Source organism: Thunnus maccoyii, chromosome 6, assembly GCF_910596095.1.
Source record: "Thunnus maccoyii chromosome 6, fThuMac1.1, whole genome shotgun sequence".
In the NCBI taxonomy this organism is placed as follows: Eukaryota; Metazoa; Chordata; class Actinopteri; order Scombriformes; family Scombridae; genus Thunnus; species Thunnus maccoyii.
This window is the reverse complement of record NC_056538.1, coordinates 15960953-15982784: the sequence shown is the minus strand read 5'-3', so window position 1 is coordinate 15982784 and position 21832 is coordinate 15960953. Positions and strand designations below refer to the sequence as shown.

Below are 21832 nucleotides of genomic sequence, written 5' to 3'. Positions count from 1 at the left end.
AACCAACAAACATAAAGTGTGAACTGTGAGTGAACTGAGTTAATTTCTTCATCTCTGGTTTTTGTGACAACACTTTGGAGTTTTATATTTCAGTGCTGTGTGCCACAGAATCTTGGAAAAAGCCAACAGACTATGTATTTGGATTTCATCTGAGTTGTGCAGCTGTTTGTAGGTGCAAGCTATTCAGAAAAGACTGTGAGAACACAGCAACAGCAACCAACATTAGTTTCTAACTTTATGGAAATATGGCTGTATATTTCTTTAAGTCATACAGACACACACACACATGTACCTACCTGTAGTCTGTTCTCTGGTCATCAGGGTTGATTCCAGGCCAGTCCCTCTTCAAGTACTGACTGGCTAACTTCTGCAGAGCCTGAAAACACAAAAAAACAATGAGAATGATTAGAGTAATCCCTGTTTTCAAATTAGGAAAATGCCGACAGTTAGAATTTATTTCATTTTTCAGTTTAATGCACCTTATTCACTGATTTAGAACAGTGGATGAACTGTTGACCAGTACTACATTTAAAGTGTATAATATTTGATGATTTATGCTTTAATACGATTTACATAGATACTAAGTTGAAGTATTTTACACTGCAGACTGTATATAGGTCAAGACTTTACTAGTACAGTAACCCACTGCGAACAACTAGCTATAATATGGCTGGTTTGGATGTCACTCAAGCTAGGTCACGTCATGTGTGCTGTTTTCATTTGTACAGCTAAAATCTTGACTTTTGCACTCAGCCAACAATCCTACTATTAACTGAATCGCCTCATCGTCAGCAACAGTGAATCCCCAGTCAGCTCCTGCGAGTACGAGCAGAAACGCAAGGGCTGCAAGAAAGGGTAACCTACATCTTCTGGACTGGGTCACTGTGTCAGTAGCGGCAACTAGCAGACACTCTTTCCTTGTGTCGCTGTGTATTTGTGTGAATGTACAGTATGTATATGTACGTGTGGGGGGTGGGAGAGCAAATCCTCATTAATAAAACAGTTGTTAACGAACTAGAACAACAACTACAACGACCCAAACAGGACAAAAAAGAGCTTAGGGACACACTCCCGCAAGCCACGTTCTTCAAATCTTCTATCCCTCCCAAACAGATCTACATAGATCCTCCTCTTTCGCCCAATCAACAGCTCTCAGCTTTCGATCCTTCACTCTCCAGCTCTAATGTCTATAAATCTCACAGGCCTATTTAAAATGTATTTCCCCATATCTCAATCCTCTCTCCACTCTCCCTCTCTCTGTCATCAAGCCGTTGGGTTGTCTTTATTTTTAAATTTCTACCCCTCTTTCACTTGTTATAAATATTTCAATGAATCACCTTCTATCTCTCTCTCAGCTTGCCCTTTTTACCTTTCGCAGATGGTGAATGAGGCCATTATCAAAACATCAAGCAGCTTGTTCTTTTGGTCCCTGGACCTTAAATTTATTTCCCTCCAGCTGAAATACAGGCCTGTGTCCTGTGGGAAACAATGCCCCACTGAACCCTGGCACCCACCAGCTAAATCCTCCAGAGGAAGGGGAGAGTCCAGCTTGTTCTACATAGAAGTAGAAATCTTGAAACCACTCCCCATTACCTCTGCAGTTTTCCTGTTTGTGTAAATTGGCAGTCAGTGGAGTAAATATTTTGTCGTAGATTAAATTGAGTGCAAAGGTCAGTGCTACTTTGAGTCACACTGTGTCATAATTGCTATGAAGTCATTTTAAACACATTCTAGAAGAATAAGAGTGGTTGGCCAATGCCAGTCTTTACCTGACTCTAGGGAAGAGTGATGTGGGTGTGATGACGAAAGACCGTGAGACTGTGTATGTGCATATTTGTTTGAAAAAAGGAAAGAAGAATGCTTGTGTGTGTGTGTGTGTGTGTGTGTGTGTGTGTGTGTGTGTGTGAGAAAGAGAGCTAGAGAGACACACAACATTAAAATTGCAATAGAATTGCCTGGGATTTAATTGCTTTCCTGCTGTCTAAACATGCGTCATTTGTGTGTGTGTGTTTGTAAGTACAATATATGTATTTGTGTCTGTGTATGTTTGTGGAGGGGGGGTGGGTGCGGTGGGTTAACTGAGGACAGTGACTGACAGCTGAGGCAGCTACTGACTATGAGCTGGCAGGCTGACAGGAGGACTGATTTGACAGCTTGACTTCCACACCACAAATCCTTCTAATAATTTACCTCTCCTGTCTGATTCAAATCCCTAACACATAAAACCTAAAACCCTACTATAGTCTCAGTAAAAATTACAAAACGTGATAGATAGTGACACATTTATGTAACAGCACAGTAACACCAGATAGGTTGGATTTGATCTAGCTGGACATCTGGGATCAGCCCCTCATTAGTGTCCCCTGGTGGGCACTATGACTTGCCAGCTGATTGTTGTGATTTGTTAGCACAGATAGCAGCATATTCACAAGTCGTCACATTCAGCACTGGGAGCGATGCTGCCTCCAGATGACTTAATGTTGACCCTGTTGGACAAGACGTGTACCACCTTCATGGCTGCAAACATTCTCTAATACCAGCAAACTTAAAACCTCTTTGATGAGTCAATAGTGACAGACCTGTTATCTGAGTGAGAGCAATGACAGCTAGACATGGCAATGATTGGATGGTGAGAGGCGCACTGAGTGACTGATAAGAGACGGTTTCACAGAGGTGCTGTTGGGAAGATTTCTGATGCTCAATATCTCTCTCTTGCTTCCCATTTTCTTCAATTATCATATTCATTCTATCTCTGCTTCTTCCTCTATCTCCCCTTTTCTTTTGTCTGTTTTCTCCTCCTCTCTTCATTTTTCATCCTTCCATCCATTTCATTGTTTTCCTCTTTCACTAGCTGCAGTTACATGCACACTTTTTTTTATTCTGTTTGATATCATTTCTATTAAAGATTTCAGGTCAGCTGTTTAAATGAGATGTGATCTAATATGTTCTGGTGTTTACATTCACCAACGCATTCAATGGCATGCGCAAAAGTGATAAATACATCAGGGCGCTATGTCAAAATGTTCCTACTAACAACAACAAGGGGAGGGGGCTGAGCAAAACTGGGCAGAGACTCAGCAGCCAGACATTTTTCCACTCTCTGTTTAGGAGTGTTGCTACAATGAGCATAGTTGGTCCACCTTAAGTCAGTCCGCCTTAAGTGAAGTGGTCAGGCTAGGCTAACCCATCGTTGCTAACTTCGGGGCTAACCCCCTTCACTTTAATCCGCAGGTGGCAAGCAGGACATGGGACTTGGCTTGGCTCTTAATGAGTTGTAGCATTTATTCACTGATAAATAGCCTTAACTGTACACACACTGCACTGCTATGTTCACAGATATACTGCTAACTTTATACATGCTCTCTCTCTCTCTCTCTCTCTCTCTCTCTCTCTCTCCCTCTCTCTCTCTGTCTCTACCGTCACATCACTAAATGTTAGCCCCACATGGGGAAAACAGGCAGAAAGAATATATTTATTCCAGCCAGAGAGAAAGGATCAGATTAAGCATTTACATGGTTATTAGGTGCTAATATTTTCCTATTAAATGGATTATCAAAGGTTTACACCACCCCTCTCAACCCAATTGAAAATTCCTTCTGACAGGCCAGATCTGGCCAGTCTCTTCCGACTGAGGTGGTTACATGAGGCATTTTTATTCCGATTGAGTTATTATTCCGATTATCAGTGTAATATTAGGGTCCATGTAAACATAGCCACTCTCTCTATCTTCTCTGCACCTTTTATTTTCTACTGGACACCCTCCATCACTCCATCTTTTTTTCGATGCTGTCATTGCCCAACCACCACCTGAACAGCATGTTGCTATGGCAACCCCTCTTACCCTTCCTGTGTGGTCAGGGCAAGGTGGAACTGCTCCTTTTTAATACACACACATACAGTGAAAGACACACAGACATACACACACACATCCTGCTTTTGTGATCAGAGTGGCAAAGGGGGTACTCAGACAGCAGGATATCCTGAGGAGACCAATGTGTGTGTGTGTGTGTGTGTGTGTGTGTGTGTGTGTGTGTGTGTGTGTGTGTGTGTGTGTGTGTATATGTGTGTGTGTGTGTGTGTGTGTGTGTGTGTGACAGAGAGAGAGAGACAGAGAGAGAGAGAGAGGGTTTGATAGACAAAGAAAAAGTATAAGAAAGAGGAAGTGGGGCTGAGAAAAAGTGTTGAATATTGTGTATTTTTAGCATAATGATGTGTAATTATTTTCAGAATTGTAAAATGGTCACTGTGAATTAATTTGTGTGTTCAGAGCTGCAATCTAACATTTTCTAAATTACAGATAAAATCCAAGGGAGGCACTATTATTATTATTATATTATTTGAAGATGACATGTTTACTGTTAACTTTCATTTTCCACACCCAAAATTTGCCTTACAGTCCAAACGGCAACAACTGATGATTACTTTAGATTAAATTTAGAGATTAACTGTACCGACTGTAAAGAGGAGAGAAGGAATGATATTTGAGGGCATTGCTGTTAAAATCCTAATTAATTAGTGACTGACAATCAGTTTCTCTGTTTCATTCATCCCTTCACAACATTGCTCTTTCCATTTTCACTGTCCTCTCAGCTGCACAGCGCGACAAACAACTCTGCAGTCACCTTGATACTTCAGCCCTCTGTTTACTCTTCCACTTGCTTATTTTCTCCTGTGACTTGCTTGGTCACTTTCACTCACATTCTGCTGTCTCTTTCTTTCTGCTTTTGTGTGTCTGCCTTTTCAACCCCCTTACTTTCTCAACTTCCTCCTAAATCAATATACTTGATTTTCTCCCCAGTCTCTTCTTGTCTGCACTTCTCTTGCCTCGAAGCTCTCTGCCTTATTTATGCGTGTGTTGGGTTAGGATGTCTTTGACATCGACATCTGCAGAGTAAGCTAAGGTAAAGGCAAAGTATAAGTGTGAGGAGAGTGAGGGGAAGAGGAGCAAGGCAGAGTGAGAAAGACAACAGAATTGAGCTGTTTTTGTTTAAAAAAAAATATTGCAACAGACAGCGATGAATTGTGAAAAGTTATTGCGTGTGATGCTGGTTGGGAGTGTGTGAGAGAAGAAATAGAAAACATCACTTTCTTAATCACTATCTCCTTCCTGTTCTCAGACTTCTTTCCAATCTATTAACCTTGTCAATATCAGTGTAGATCAAGATAGTGCGGATCGAAAGAAGAGGAGAGGAGAGGAGAGGAGAGGAGAGGAGAGGAGAGGAGAGGAGAGGAGAGGAGAGGAGAGGAGAGGAGAGTATTGTCAGTCTGACATATAAACTGAACTTAAGAATTCACAATATATTTGGAGAACTTAAAGACCATGACACGCAGCCAAGAGGGTGAGGCTGATATAACGGTGCACTGCGAGTGCGCAGAAGGCTGTGGACACGCAGCGACAGCCACAGCAGGCTGGCCTTTTTGGGCAGTACAGTGAAGTGTGACCCCAGCCTAAAACTATGCCAGTAATGTTGATCGTGGGAGGGGAATACAGGACAAATAGCTCACACTAACACACACACAGAAAACTTTAGATTTAGAAATTAACCCCAGTTCCCTGAAAACATGAGTGAGGTATGTCACTATGGGACACGCTCCCTGCACTGTCCCCCAGAAGCTATTTTACACTACGCCAGTCTTGACTGGCAGACAACGTGACGTCTGCTCCCTAGAGGAGGGACTTCCTCCCACTATAAAAGCCTGACTTAACATTCTCTCTTCAGTCTAAGTATGCACACCTCTGTCTAGTTCCAGGAGGGTGGTCTGTGTAGAAGTGTGAGGCTTTGCCCAGCTGGCAGCCACACATATCTCTTCAACAGAAACACCCTGAAACAGTGCCCAGGACACAGTCATGCCACAAGTGGAATGAGCATGTAGACCAACAGGGGGTTGCAACCCCTTGCTATCATAGGCCATGGCAATAGCCCCCATGATCCAGTATGACAAACACTGCTTCATAAGAGGTTATCCCAAATGGCGTGTGTTTGGGCACTGGTGTGTGCAGGTCTCCTCTTTGCATGGTCATGAACTGTGAGTGCCAACATAGCCTCTGCACTTTTGTAGGGCCTGGAACATGCCTTCTTTAACTTGCTCAGGGACAGAACATCTTCTGGGGGAATGGAGCAGGCGTCTGGCTGAGCCTACCACGCTTCCCTGGTAACAGCGCACCAAGTAGCACATTTCTTCTTTTTAGCCCCTAGAGTGACAAGAGGGGTAGCTTGGTCTCCATGCGTTACACTGGCAGCAAAGGGTTTCTTATCCCACACACCCTTGAGTTCCAGCAGCTTGTTCTGACCCCGGGCACCCACCTAGGGTTGGGGCTGATGTTTGGGTATGCAGTAAACTGGTCGAGCCACAGCTTGGGCAAACATCTGCCGCGGTGCATTGGGTGCAGGGAGTGGCACTTTCCTGGGGAGACATAGCTGTAGTGCTTCACCTTTTCCCTTCTTTTCCTTGAAATGTCTTTGCATGGTGTCTACCATTTAGCCAAGTAAGCCTTTTGGGTCCATGGGAAAGTAGAGCTGAGTCTTTTACTGAGAAAGACTGGATAGGTTTAGCCATCTAACTCTCTCTTGAGCGACCATCAGGGCCTTCCAGAGGCCTGGATAACACACCTGTGAAGAAGCAGGCAGAGGTCCGTCACCACACATAATTCATCCTATAGGGTCAGGGTGGGTGAGGTTGACATGTCATCCTCTAATCCAGCCTGGTAGGCCAGCAGCAGCGATGACACGTTCACCGACATGGCCACCACCTTGTAGCCTTTTTCAGTCATTGATGACTGAAAACAAGAACATAGGGCGGGACTTGACGAAGTCCAGTGAATGGTGGACTTTTGTGTGGGGTGGAGGAGAGATGCCAGCAGAGGTTCGATTGGAGGTATGTGGGAAAAACCTTTTTCTTCCATGTCGACCCAGTCAAATGCCAGCCCTCTTTTAGGGGGTTTGTGGCGGAGAGGGGATTGCTCCATGACCGGGTCACCTCCTCCAGGCACTCAGGAAAAGCTGGCAGTAGCTGTCGGGCCAAACCAAGCTTTGTAGCCACCCTCTTGTAGGCATCGTGCAGGTCCATGCTGGGGTTTAGAGATCCACTGCACATACCACCCACAGCCATTGGCATTGCAGCGAGTGGAAGGATAAAGGGCTCATCATCATCCTTCTCATCTTCTTCAGAACCAAAGCTAATGTACTCATCCTCTGAGTCAGAATCATCTTCCACAACACCACTGTGCTTCACCATCAGGCTGGCCTCGTGCTCATCGGGGTCGGTTAGCAGGAGGATGGCATCAAGCTGTTCATGCAGAAAGGGTGTCTGCCCCAGCAATTTTGTTTCCTTGGCAGGTGGCTTGACCTTGTCCGTTGTGAGGGAAGGTTCATGCTCTGTCATTGGGTTTGCTACGTTTGATACGAGAAGCGGTAATCAGCTAGTATGGTGGCTAGCTGTTGGGTGACAGCCCAGCTACTAAACTCAGATAGCTATGTAGCACCAGGTAGAATTCGGCGACTGAGTGGTTAGCACACTCTAAGAACTGTGTTGCTAACCTGTTAGCCACACCTGTAACTAATGTTACTTCAGGCTTTTATAGGAGAAGGAAGTCCCTCCTCTAGGGAACAGATGTCACATCTGTCTGCCAGTCAAGACTGGCGTAGTGTAAAATAGCTTCTGGGAGACAGCACGGGGAGCATGCCCCATAGTGAGATACAGAAATGAATGCTGAAAGAGAACACAGAGCTCTTGATTGACAGCAGGTAATTGCAGCTGACTTCCTCACAGAGGGAACGTATGTTCTGACACGGTGAAAGGACAAAGGTTAAACGACAGCATCTTCACTTTCTTTGTTGCTCATTTTTGTCTTCTCCACACGACCCCTTTGGTTGTTTCATCTAGCTTTTTCCCTTTTTCGTGAAATGCTTGTGTCTATTTCTCTTTCCCTGCCTCTCTGTCTGTCCCTTACAGCTTACACCCTCCCCTCTGTGTCCCCTCTTTGTCTCACTTTCTGTCTGCCTGTCAGACCAGCTGATTGGCTTGATTTCTGTCTGTGTCGCCAGGAAGGGGCCAATGAGTGAGCAGAGTGGTTTCCATGAGTGGTCGACTACCTGAGCACCAAGTGGACAGAGCGACAAGAGGCAAGGGCAGACATTACATGATTAAATGCTATTGTGATTTAAAAAAAAGGGAGCAAAGAATTAGTTTGCTTATTGGGTGCTGAAACCAAATATATTTCCCATTCATCACCTATTTATAAAAGAAACCACTGTAATCACACATTCCCACATACAAACACATACACACACACACCTACAATTAGGAGGGAATCCATTGTCCTATTGAGTAGGGGGTTGTTGCTAGGCAACCTCTATTTCTAAGGTGAACAAGACAGTGCTGAGGAAGAAGAGCAAAGGATAGAGACAGAGCGAGGGATAGGGGGAGATAATGAATGTCTGAAACCAGAGGGGTTGACCATAGGAAACTCACACTTAATCATTCAAACCACACGCAAATGAACACACACAAACATATACACATAAACAAAAGCATATTTTCTTTCTTCACTCTCTCTATCTCATCTTCTCATGTGTACATACAAGAGGATATTAGGGCTACAAAATATCATTTGTGTGGATAGCTGCGCAGAGTGAGTATGTCCATATGTAGTACCGGGGACCGAATCACAATGTGCAACTGAACGGATGTGTGTGTGAACATGCATTTAAAAGGACATTAAGCCAAGCTTCATCAAAATTACAATATAAAGCAACTAGTGTTGCACTTTGTTGGCGGCAGACATTGCTTTTTTCTCCTTAGACAGTAAAGCTGCATGCGCCATTTGAGGAGTACCCTGATGCAGCCTTCTACTGGGAAATTCATTTTTGGTGTTGTGTGCCCTGACAAACCCGCAGCACACTGCAAAGTGGCTGTGTTATGAGTATAAATAATTTCATGATAGGGAATTAGGGGTGTTACAGTACACAAAATTCACAGTTCAGTATGTACCTCGGTTTTGGGGTCATGGTTCGGTACTGTTTCGGCACAGCAGAAAAAAAGACATGTAGAAAATAATATTTTGGTCTTTTATTTTGAAAAATGTAAATGTCCAACAATCATAATAATAATTTATTATTATCGAAACAGTTTAGTTGTGTTGTGGTGGAAACTATTACTGAAACAGTTTAGTTTTGCTGCAGTAGAAAAGGAAAACAACTTTTCTGTTACTTGCACAGAGTCAGGACACCTACTGACAGCTGTTTTATGCTGACTTATGGTCTAACTGTATATAAAGTAGTTGAAACTAGCTCCACCTCCAGCAGCTACAACAGTAACATGCCGCTTACACACTGATGCTTCAGTATTAATAATCTAATGATGTCATATATAAAAATATATCAGTCAGAGGGACCAAACCATTACTTTTACTTTCATATTTTTTAACTATATTTTTCTCTCAGAGCTGGTTTCTTATGACATGCTCTCTGAGCACATCAGAAATCGAATGTTTTTATTATTGTTCTGAATGGGCATGACAAGCCCACCGTCACAGAGAGGGGAGGGGGATGGGGAGACATGGTATCGTTTCATTACAGCAATAACGGAGCATGTTTTCATAATAGTGTTGCACTCAGTTAGTGTTATGGGTCTCTCGTTGTCATTCTGATGGCAGCGACACTACAGGGTAACCAGGCTAACCAGGCTATCTTGGCTAAGCCGGCTAGCATTCATCCATGATTAAGCTACAGCTAAGTGGTGCCCTGCCAAAACATTCCGGGTGGAACTCACGCTCTAGAATTATTGTTCCACATGTCAGAGTAAGTGGATTATTAAACTATTTTGACAGTAATTGTTTGAGTTACGGGGTGTATTTTTCATATGACTGCATGCATTGAATCGTGATGCCTGAACCTTGATGGTTCGGGATGAACACACGTACCGTTACACCCCTATAAGGAAGCATTAATTCCTGCCTACTGCAGCCACACCAACCCCTTCTCAGAAACCGCAGGAATGTCTCTAAAGTATCAGAAAATAGTTTAACATGTCCATTATAATTTCCCCAAGATCTAGTGGATGAATACTTTAATACTGTGAGCTCTTAAACTCCACCTGGCTTTAAGCCCTCAGTAGGAAAACGAGGAAGAGAGCTATGTGTGTAAAATGACTAAACGGACCTTCTGTCGGTTTGGAAGTGGAAGCTCTGGCATGGAAATCCTGTCTGTTAGTTAAGTCTACTCAGATTACTCAGATCATTTTGGGTTATTTGCTAGAATTACTGGTAGCAGAGAGAAGAGACACTGCAAAATAGATACATATTTTATTGCTGAATGACCATAGGGCTTATTTATTTACTTGCAAAAAACTTTGGTGTCTCTAACTTGAAAGACTCATGATAACTATGTAGCAACAGGAAGAATGAATGGCCAAAAGAAAGAGGGTGAAAGCAACACTGAAACATCTGTGAATAACCAAAGAAAATATGGGAAATGAAACCAACTGTGGCCTGCAGCACATATGTGAGTTTTCATTTATCTAAAAAGTGAATCAAACAGAAATCGGCAGGTCTCATTTTAGCAAGCACCTGGCCAAAGTTGGCTGCAAATACAGTATGTGCTTCCCTTTAAAATGCTCTATTTTAACTAGGTGAGTAGATTCTCATTTTCATCAACAGACTGAGGAAGATGTGGCACAAACCTGCATACAGTTATATGTACACCAACAAGACTTGTTTATCTGTTAAATTATTGTTTACAGTAAAGTTTTCACAATTACAAATTATGATACACAAATACAGAACATTATCTATTAAATTCAATGTTTCATTACATTTATTACAACCATTTAAGAAGTTTAAAAAGTTTAAGCACTAAAATATTATGGGATGGTCAAGCATCATCAATGTGATGAAATAGATTTATCCCACCAAACACTGTGACTCAGTATTAACTGTAAGTGAAAAAGTGTTTCATGAAAAGCCTTAAAGTGGTAGAATTGGCTTTTCAAAGCAATGTAGCAATTTAGATTAAAATTAGCTATTGCTCAAGACTTTTTTTTTCACCACTCCATTCAGTTCCTTGGTCTCCTCTGTTAGTATTACTAGCTACTCACCATTAAACATTGATTTGAAAATTTAAGCAATTTGAGTTAAATCTGTAAATAATGTGCTGAACAGCCCAGTGAAAGTGAAAACATTAAGTGCTTAATGCACAACTTCTGAACCTTTGGGTCAGGCTTCAGGAGAGTTTTAAGATCTTTGTCTGATATATTCAAAGTAACACATTTTTTCATTAAAACACATTACATACAGTACGTCTACATTTTATGTTATGCTCCTGGGGTTCCCCCATGCTCCTGAAAATAGAATACGAAAGAATGTCACTTTCAGCCTGATCTGGCAACATGATAACTCTCTTACAGTAATTGCTGGGCTTTTTTGGTGACAAACCTCTACCTAACACATTAAAACTTTTTTTTTTTGGTCATAAGGTTTAATCTGTGAATAACGAGCTGAACAGCCATATTTTACAGCAAATATTATGTACTTACAGAAAACCATAACTTCTGAACTTTTGGGCCAGGGTTTTTAGACTGGTGTAGTCATATTTGTTTGCTAGAAGTTAATACATATAATTTAAACACATGTATATATATATGAGCATTGTGTTATTCTCCGCCCATGTTCCTGAATATAGAATACAAAAATATGATCTACAATGTGATGAATCTGTAATTGCTGTAATTCCTAGAAGAAGTTTTGGAGCCAAAAATATGGCCACAGGCCACAAAGGTTGAAGAACCCTAACCTAACACATATACCCTTACATTTTTCTGTACATCATTTTAACCACCATCAAAGTGTTTACGTTTGCTCAGCAGTTCAATTTAATGGGGCTGCAACACAACATGCACACAAGTTGGCAGGTCTGAGAAGTTATTCAGGGAAGTGACAACACTTCACATTTGCCTTTTGCACTGGACTGTAGAAAAGGCACTGCTGGGATTCGAACCCAGGATCTCCTGTTTACTAGACAGGCGCTTTAACCAACTAAGCCACAGCGCCATGCCAATGGCCTGTTACAAAGCAACATATAGGTTGGCAACCTATCACCACAAACTGCCTTTAAGACAGAAATTTCAACATGAGGGAAAATGGACTTAGAGCACAAAATGTTGGTCTATCTTTTCATGTTTAATCTGCTGAGAAAGTACTCAAAAACAAAGTTTTACTGACAACATTAAGTGCTTACTGCACAACTTCTGAACCTTTGGGTCAGGCTTTACGAGAGTTCTAAGACTGATGCACTCATATTCGTTTGATATATTCCTTTCAAGGGTTTGAAATACATTATAATCACATTTCTATGTAATCCTGCTGGGGCTCCCCCATGCTCCTGTAACAGAATCCAAAAATAGGAACTACAACATTACTCTCTTAGTAGAATTAATGGGGCTTATGAGAACTTTTGGACAGTAAATTATGTTCACAGGCCAATAAAGGTTTACAAACTTAAACCTAACACATAAACCTGTACATTTCTATGTGCATAATTTCAACCTCCTCCATCAAAGTGAGAGCATTTTTTCTTCAAGCGGGTTACCCTGTTGTAATGGAGATGCAAATCCCTGCCATGCTGCGCTGATGAGCCGAGTCAAACTGAGACAAGCCAAGTCAGCACATGTGTATGGAAAAGGTCTATAAGAGTCAAGCCAGTCTTACCTGTGCATAGTCCCTCTCCAGCTGTCCCTTCTTCAGACTGTAGCTCCTGCAGAGAAAGAGAAAGACACAGAGAATTGTTTGAGTGTTTAAAGGGTTTGTCGATTACAAATACTGTACATATTACAATAGGTAACACATACAGTCCACACAGAATATTTATTTCAAATCATATATATTTATTCATATGATAATATTAAAAAGGTTATGAATTAATTTGAAGGAGACATCAAAAAATGTTATCATACTTGTCTCCTAGGTGAGCTCAACCAAAAGGCATTACATTGTTTTTTGTGGGCTTTATTTTGTGACATTTTTCCCTAAAAAAAAAAACTCCCAACACAGCCCTTCAACTTTCCCCTCGCCCTCTGAACATCACACAACATCCTGGCAGCACAGACAGTGGAAGCTCTTATCACGGCCCAGGAATGCTCAGAAAGAAAAACATAACATTAGGTATATGATTACACAGACAGATAAATATACTGGCCCTGTGCTGAATGAACAAAGTGGCTTGTATACTGTAGATTACCTCACTGGGTGCACAAACATTTTACCTGCATATTTTAACACAAATTATATATATGACTCATATTCAAATATCATCATTGTGATTGTGACTTTATGAAAAAGTAAGCTGGTCCTCATTAGCAGCAAATACTGAACTTGGGAAGACTGCCTTCTAGTGCTTTACACCATATAAATGGAATGTATTATAAAGGATTTTACAAACTTTAAACTTTTAATTTGCATCTTTTTATAGAATTGTTTCTGATGCTGTTTGCATGTGCTTTAGAATAACTGTCTATGTTTGTTGTGTTTCTTTTCTGTACTCTCTATTGCAACAGAGATCTTGATCTGAGTGAGGTAGCATACATTTTATAAGAAAATAAAGTGTAAAATATGTATATTGCACTCAATCATTATAAACTCATTGCCTTGAGGGTAAAATTTAAGAAATAAACCGTCTTACAGTGAAACAAGTACATTTATGCTTGACTGTAAAAAAGGCACTGCTGGGATTCGAACCCAGGATCTCCTGTTTACTAGACAGGCGCTTTAACCAACTAAGCCACAGCGCCGGGCTGGACATTACATACAAACTGGATGTTTCAAATTTAAGACAGATTATAAAATATGAATGAAAACAAATGAATGAAACAGTATAAACGCAAAAAGTATTAGGCTTTATTAAGCTTTTGTTGTTACTGTAATCTGTACTGTAATGTTACTGTAATCTTTAATGCTGTCAAATTATTAGAAGCATAAATTGATAAATATTTCAGCATATCAACAAAGGCACCATTTATGAGCAGTGTTAAAATCGCTCATTTTGATGACAGAACAGGAACATGTATCAATATGGACAACTTGTGTCTTGGGTGCAGTATATTCAAATACAACATACGGTAAGTAGGCTAATCATAGAGAGCAGTTGTTTGCTAACTGAGAGAGTGGGCAGAAGACAAGATTCAGCCCTACCTATTGTTCTGTTTGTTTTGGTGTGAACGCAGATCTTTACAAAGACGACCTGACAATGTTAGTGTGCGTGCAAGTCGCTTTCACATGTAAATGATATTATCGTGGAGGTGGTCTCAGACATAACCTTATCATTAGCATTCTCTGTTGTTTATTCACATGTAGATGTTAAGAACACCTTCTTAGCTAATCCACTTGGGAGCTCCCACTTCAATGACTTTTTCAGCACTTATCATGAAGAAATGAAGTCAATATTTGTTCAGGTGATTGAATTACAGAGCACCAATTAAAATTTACCAAATACAAGAGGAATGTACAGATGAGTATTTGTTGAGATGGGTGTTAAATTAAAATGGCTTATAGAATTTGAACATCTCTTTCGTCTGGCTGTTTGGATCACTGTAGGCCTTTTGCTAAGTGCAGCTTTAGTAATGTATTAAAACAGCATGTATACTGTATGTAGCCCAAGGATATATTCTGTGGGAATGTAATCATAAATTCATAACTTTTATTGCAGTACAACATTTTATTGTAACTGCAACTCATTAAAACAATGCTGTCTACAATAAACTCAATAGAACAGACTGTGTGAGGGAACTTAACAGCTACAAGCAGCAACCGGGAAGGGAAACTGTGAGGGAAGACACAGGACAGGAAGACAACACTTACTGTAAGCATAGACAGCATAATTACTGCCAATTCTCTCTATGCTAATTACAGCCCAAACAAATAGGGCAGTGCTCCTTGTCAAAATTTTCCCAAGGCATCATTTTGTGTTAAAGCTGCATGTGTTCTGTCTGTTTTCCAGACAGAGGCTGCTTTAAATTTCTGGCTTTAATGGCTGAAAAGAGACACGAGAAAATCTTAATGACTGAGCCATTCATTTAAATCCGACACAGAGACACAGAGGCATTACTGCAGTATTCCCAGACGTCAATGATCTACTGCAAGAGGCTGGAGCACATGTTTAGTGTTTAACTCCACCCCCATGCATGTCATTTGAAATACGACACGCTCCCTCCCCTGCTCAGAAAGAGAGAAACTTCCACCCCTGCCCTTCAGGCATTGTGTCTGCACTCTAAAGCACACATGCTCTGCAAATCCTGCAGGCCTCGTTGGCGCAGTAGGCAGCGCGTCAGTCTCATAATCTGAAGGTCGTGAGTTCGAGCCTCACACGGGGCAGGTCTTTTGAAATGCACTGAACACCAATTTACCAAATACACAGTAACACTCTACTGGCTCCACAAAACAGCACAAACACCGAAAAGAAAAGAACTCAACAGTAAGCAACTGAGTACCATTTAGTTACCATAACAGTGAAATTACCATGACAGAGACTTATTCTACATAGGAACAATTCTGAATGCTCACAGCATTAATGTAATCTCTCATATCAGAATGAGCTGAACAAAGTCAACTTACTTTACAATACTTGATGATCACAGACATTAGCGTGCATGTTGAAACTGTCTCGTGACTCAGAGCATTAAAGCTCTCCTTCTTCTTCTTGTTGGACATGTGTGTGCTCAGTCCCAAACTAAACTAGACAGCAGTTTTTATTCTTCATGTCAGTATCAATGTGCTGCAACACAAAGCCGTGTGTCTATGTATGGAGCCTCATGTGTGCAACTGGAAGACTATACACTGCGGTTAATTATCATTGATTCATGTGTGTAGACACATTTAATAAATAAAAAGAAATCTAAACTGATCCACTGTTTCAGGTATAATCAGCCTTCCTGAGCCTCCAATGTCCACTTTTTCCAACAACAAATAAAAAATGACATGCGTACAGCTACTAGGACTAATGAGCAGCTCATCTATGCAACATCTGTACCTGATCAGCGAGATGAAAGAGAGAGGGGTTTATTGGACTTTCAGGCCTAGCTCTCTGAATAAATTATGGTAACTCTTGTATCTAAAAAATACTGGAAATGATAATTTCTTGTTCTAAAAATAGATCTACTAAAACCACAGCATTATTCCCAAGTCACACCTGCAAGTAGTCTCATCCTAAGGATAACTGAAGGTCATGTATTGTGGTTGTAAAAATCATGTCTTGTAAAGAGATCTTTACTACAGTATGCTGCAACAAATAAAGGGAGTATTGCTTTTCTAAAAGCACTTCTACAATAACTTCAGAATGACATCTCACAATGTCACTTTGCCTTTCAGGTAAAAAGGCACTGCTGGGATTCGAACCCAGGATCTCCTGTTTACTAGACAGGCGCTTTAACCAACTAAGCCACAGCGCCACCTGTGCACTTATGTTAATGAGAAAGTTACAGGTTTGCAACCACTGTGATTTAATGTGTGGGTAGAATATTTAAATTTTCAATAAATCAATTCATCATTTAGTCAACGAGATGTCAGAAAAAGTGATAAATATCTGCAACAATTCCCCAGAGGCCAAGGTGATGTCTTGGAGTTGCTGATTTTTTTAACAACCCCTTCCAAAACCCAAATATATTCAATTTATAATGATATCAAACAGGAACAAAGCAGCAAATACTCTAATTTCAGAATTTGGAAGAGGCCCATTTTTGTTTGATACATGAACTCTCTTTTAGCTTAGCATGGTAATATCCTATATTGAAGATACTTTCACAGTGTTTGTAATTGACCACGTAAAATAACATAAATGTTGCTCTGATGTTGATACAAGTACAACTGTGGTGGACTGTAGAAAAGGCACTGCTGGGATTCGAACCCAGGATCTCCTGTTTACTAGACAGGCGCTTTAACCAACTAAGCCACAGCGCCATGCCAAAGCCTATAGATATGGTAATCTTTACTGAGGCAACCTCAGTGAATTAATGTGCGCAGGTAAGCAGAGCTACAGCTAAATCAATTAATCATTTAGTCAACTAGATGTCAGAAAAAGTGAAAAATACCTGCAACAATTCCCCAGAGGCCAAGGTGATGTCTTTGAGTCGCTGATTTGTTTAACAACCCCTTCCAAAACACAAATATATTCAATTCATACTGATATCAAACAGTAACAAAGCAGCAAATACTCTCATTTCAGAATTTGGAAACAGCACATTCTTGCGTGATGCATGAAATCCTTTTAGGCTTAGCATGGTAACATCCCATATTGAAGATACTTTCACAGTGTTTGTAATTGACCACGTATGATTGGAATCTCAGAAACTTTCCTGTACCTAATCCACCATTGGAGCTTTCTTCCTACAACCTTTCATCCAAGTATAACTGTAGAAAAGGCACTGCTGGGATTCGAACCCAGGATCTCCTGTTTACTAGACAGGCGCTTTAACCAACTAAGCCACAGCGCCACCTGCACCCTCATGTTAATGAGAAAGTTACAGGTTTGCAACCACTGTGAATTGATGTGTGGGAAGAATGTTAATAAGGTGGATTTCATTTTTACAAAAAGCATTAATCAACACAAGTATACCAAATGGTTAAAAGTGATTTAAAAAATTAGTAGGAAATGTTAAACCTTCAACACCTTAAGGGCAAAGAAGTCTACCTTCATTTCCTCTTAGGTTAGCTTGGCAATATCCAGATTGAAGATGCCTTAAGCTGATGTCCTAAAACATTTACTACCCCGTCAGGGCTACGGAGACTATGAGGATACCTCAGGGGGCCCACAAGAACTATGACTGGCTTCTTGTATTTTCTCCTACAGGTTGCTGATGCCGGTAGAGATTGTTAATAGTGCCTACTATTCAGTAAGGAATGTAACAAGGCAAAATCAAAGTTACCTGGGTGCAACTCAAGTTATAGAAGTATATTTGTAGCCCAGCGTCACTCTATATGACAAAGTGAAGTGAAACATTAGTGTGCGGAATATAATTAAAGCAGGACATGTCACAATCACATATGATACATCCTTTTATTCATAATCAAAACATATGCTGCAGGAACATATGGCAGGATGCCGATTAAAACTCTTGCATCAAGCATAGATTTGGCTTCGGCAACGATTGTAAGTGACCGCTTACAACTGTAACCACATAAATGTTCTTCTGATGCGGATACAAGTACAACTGTGGTGGACTGTAGAAAAGGCACTGCTGGGATTCGAACCCAGGATCTCCTGTTTACTAGACAGGCGCTTTAACCAACTAAGCCACAGCGCCACCTGCAACCTCATGTTAATGAGAAAGTTACAGGTTTGCAACCACTGTGAATTGATGTGTGGGAAGAATGTTTAAAAAGTGGATTTCATTTTAAGAAAAGCATTTATCAACACAAGTATGCCAACTTGTTAAAAATCAGCTTAAATTTAGTAAGAAATGTTAAACCTTCAACACCTTAAGGGCAAAGAAGTCTACCTTCATTTCCTTTTAGGTTAGTTTGGCAATATCCAGATTGAAGATGCCTTAAGCTGATGTGCATCTCCTAAAACATTTTGCTACCCGTCAGGGCTGTGGAGACTATGGAGATACCTCAGGGGGCCCACAAGAACTATGACTGGCTTCTTGTATTTTCTCCTACAGGTTGCTGATGCCGGTAGAGATTGTTAATAGTGCCTACTATTCAGTAAGGAATGTAACAAGGCAAAATCAAAGTTACCTGGGTGCAACTCAAGTTATAGAAGTATATTTGTAGCCCAGCGTCACTCTATATGACAAAGTGAAGTGAAACATTAGTGTGGGGAATATAATTAAAGCAGGACATGTCACAATCACATACGATACATCCTTTTATCCATAATCAAAACATATGCTGCAGGAACATATGGCAGGATGCCGATTAAAACCATTGCATCAAGCATAGATTTGGCTTCAGCAACGATTATAAGTGACCACTTACAACTGTAACCACATAAATGTTGTTCCAACGCAGATACAAGTCCAACTGTGATGGACTGTAGAAAAGGCCCTGCTGGGATTCGAACCCCGGATATCCTGTTTACTAGACAGGTGCTTTAACCAACTAAGCCACAGCGCCTGCTGAAATACAGATTGTGCCAGGAGAAAACATTATGCAGGTCTTCCCTGTCCAGCAGCCTAACAGCCTTTTTCTTGAACTGTAGAAAACTAATGTTTGATTTCATATGCATGATGAAACATGCAAAAAAAGAGGGATAACCCGATCAAGTTTTTTTGCCCCCGATACCAATCCGAGTAATTTAATATTGAATATCTGCCAATGCTTATAGATAGGGTAATCTCTAGCGAGGCAACCCCAGTGAGTTAATGTGTGCAGGTAAGCAGAGCTACAGTTATTTTTCTTATTTATGAATCTGTCAACTAATTTTCAATAAATCAATTAATCACTTAGTCAATGAGATGTCAGAAAAAGTGAAAAATACCTGCAACAATTCCCCAGAGGCCAAGGTAATGTCTTGGAGTTGCTGATATTTAACAATCCCTTCCAAAACCCAAATATAGCGATTCAATTCATACTGATATCAAACAGGAACAAAGCAGCAAATACTCTCATTTCAGAATTTGGAACCAGCACATTCTTGCTTGATGCATGAAATCCTTTTAAGCTTAGCATGGTAATATCCCATATTGAAGATACTTTCACAGTGTTTGTAATTGACCACGTATGATTGGAATCTCATAAATGTCCCTGTACCTAATCCACCATTGGAGCTTTCTTCTTACAACTTTTCATCCAAGTATAACTGTAGAAAAGGCACTGCTGGGATTCGAACCCAGGATCTCCTGTTTACTAGACAGGCGCTTTAACCAACTAAGCCACAGCGCCACCGGCACCCTCATGTTAATGAGAAAGTTACAGGTTTGCAATCACTGTGAATTGATGTGTGGGAAGAATGTTAAGCACAACATCAACACAAGTATACCAAATGGTTATAAATGATTTAAAAATTAGTAGGAAATGTTAAACCTTCAACACCTTAAGGGCAAAGAAGTCTACCTTCATTTCCTCTTAGGTTAGCATGGCAATATCCAGATTGAAGACGCCTTAAGCTGATGTGCGTCTCCTAAAACATTTCGCTACCCGTCGGGGCTACAAAGACTATGAGGATACCTCAGGGGGCCCACAAGAACTATGACTGGCTTCTTGTATTTTCTCCTACAGGTTGCTGATGCCAGTAGAGATTGTTAATAGTGCCTACTATTCAGTAAGGAATGTAACAAGGCAAAATCAAAGTTACATGGGTGTAACTCAAGTTATAGAAGTACATTTGTAGCCCAGCGTCACTCTATATGAAAAAGTGAGGTGAAACATTAGTGTGGGGAATATAATTAAAGCAGGATATGGCACAATCATGTACGATACATCCTTTTATTCCAAATGCCAACATATGCTACAGGAACATATGGCAGGACACTGATTAAAACTACCTTGCATGAAGCATAGATTTGGCTTCAGCAACGATTGTAAGTAACCACTTACAACTGTAACCAAACAAATCATATTCTAACGCAGATACAAGTACAATTGTGGTGGACTGTAGAAAAGGTCCTGCTGGGATTCGAACCCAGGATCTCCTGTTTACTAGACAGGCACTTTAACCAACTAAGCCACAGTGCCATGCCAACACATTTGGATAAGGTAATCTTTAGCGAGGCAACCCCAGTGAATGAATGCGTGGCAGTAAGTAGATCAACAGTTACTTTTATTATTTATGAATGTGTCAATTATTTTTTAATAACTCAATTAATCATTTAGTCAATGAGATGACATTTTTGCTTGACACATGAAATCTCTTTCAGTTTAGCATGGTAACATCCCATATTGACGATACTTTCACAGTGTTTGTAATTGACTGCTTATGACTGGAATCTCAGAAACGTTCCTGTACCTAATCCACCATTGGAGCTTTCATCTCACAACTTTTGATCCAAGTATAACTGTAGAAAAGGCACTGCTGGGATTCGAACCCAGGATCTCCTGTTTACTAGACAGGCGCTTTAACCAACTAAGCCACAGCGCCACACAAGGTGGGCCAATCTCACTCCCAAACACCTCAACCTCATGAACCTCATTTGGACTTCTGAGCCTTTATCATGTCCTGTTTATGTGCCTGATGCATTAAAAAAAACAAAGAAATATCTGGCTTGTGATATCATCCAACATGATAAAAATCAGGAACATGAAAATGAGAGTGGATCTTAAGTTAGGTGAGGGTAGTGGTTAATGTGAGGGAGTGGTGTCATGGCACGATCAGCCTAGATTACAATAGAAATCTAGTGTTGTTAGTATTGTGACACAACTGCAAAGGAGAAGAAGAGGGAAGTATCTTTATTTTTATTAGTCCTTAAGGATAGGTTTATCTTGGGTACCTTTAACTAAAAGTTGTAGAATTTTAAAATCCTCATACTTAATATGGATTACAGACCATTTAAGAACTGGATCAGATATACAATGTTATAATTGCCATAAATGAAATACAGAGTTTTTAGATTTTGTTTTTTTTGGGTTGTGTTTGTTTAATATGTATATTATATTTGTGCTTTTGGGGCTGTGTCAATATATTTGTTTAACTTCCATTGTTAGAAATCTCCTGGGACATTATGTGAAGGCTATTCATGTTTGGATGACATTAATGTGTTGCGCTGTTAGATGCTGGCAGGTTTACATGCCAGAATGTCTGGTTTGTTGTTGATTAATGTATCTGAATAATTCATGAGGGATGGGTCATGTAAATGGCAAGACGCAAAAATAAAAATATTCATTCATTCACTATTCATAAGTAACTGATAT

At 40.5% G+C, this 21832-nt stretch overlaps 1 protein-coding gene and 11 non-coding genes across 16 annotated transcripts in view; 1 reads left to right on the top strand and 11 right to left on the bottom strand.

Moving 5' to 3' along the window:
• LOC121898919 (F-BAR and double SH3 domains protein 2-like) overlaps positions 1–21832 on the bottom strand; it is a 77269-nt gene that overhangs the window by 39495 nt on the left and 15942 nt on the right. For all 5 annotated transcript variants that reach the window (XM_042414444.1, XM_042414445.1, XM_042414447.1 and 2 more), the window contains exons 3-4: positions 12704–12749; positions 297–376 (exon numbers count right to left, since the gene is read on the bottom strand). In XM_042414444.1, the coding sequence (XP_042270378.1) occupies positions 297–376; positions 12704–12749 (126 nt within the window). The remainder of the gene's footprint in view (positions 1–296; positions 377–12703; positions 12750–21832) is intronic.
• Positions 11973–12046, bottom strand: trnat-agu. Its single transcript has one exon. It is a non-coding gene; the product is annotated as a tRNA-Thr (tRNA).
• trnat-agu lies at positions 13709–13782 on the bottom strand. The gene has a single exon. It is a non-coding gene; the product is annotated as a tRNA-Thr (tRNA).
• Positions 15289–15361, top strand: trnam-cau. Its single transcript has one exon. It is a non-coding gene; the product is annotated as a tRNA-Met (tRNA).
• Positions 16361–16434, bottom strand: trnat-agu. The gene has a single exon. It is a non-coding gene; the product is annotated as a tRNA-Thr (tRNA).
• Positions 16869–16942, bottom strand: trnat-agu. Its single transcript has one exon. It is a non-coding gene; the product is annotated as a tRNA-Thr (tRNA).
• Positions 17402–17475, bottom strand: trnat-agu. The gene has a single exon. It is a non-coding gene; the product is annotated as a tRNA-Thr (tRNA).
• On the bottom strand, positions 18212–18285 carry trnat-agu. Its single transcript has one exon. It is a non-coding gene; the product is annotated as a tRNA-Thr (tRNA).
• trnat-agu lies at positions 19026–19099 on the bottom strand. The gene has a single exon. It is a non-coding gene; the product is annotated as a tRNA-Thr (tRNA).
• trnat-agu lies at positions 19794–19867 on the bottom strand. Its single transcript has one exon. It is a non-coding gene; the product is annotated as a tRNA-Thr (tRNA).
• On the bottom strand, positions 20586–20659 carry trnat-agu. The gene has a single exon. It is a non-coding gene; the product is annotated as a tRNA-Thr (tRNA).
• Positions 20989–21062, bottom strand: trnat-agu. The gene has a single exon. It is a non-coding gene; the product is annotated as a tRNA-Thr (tRNA).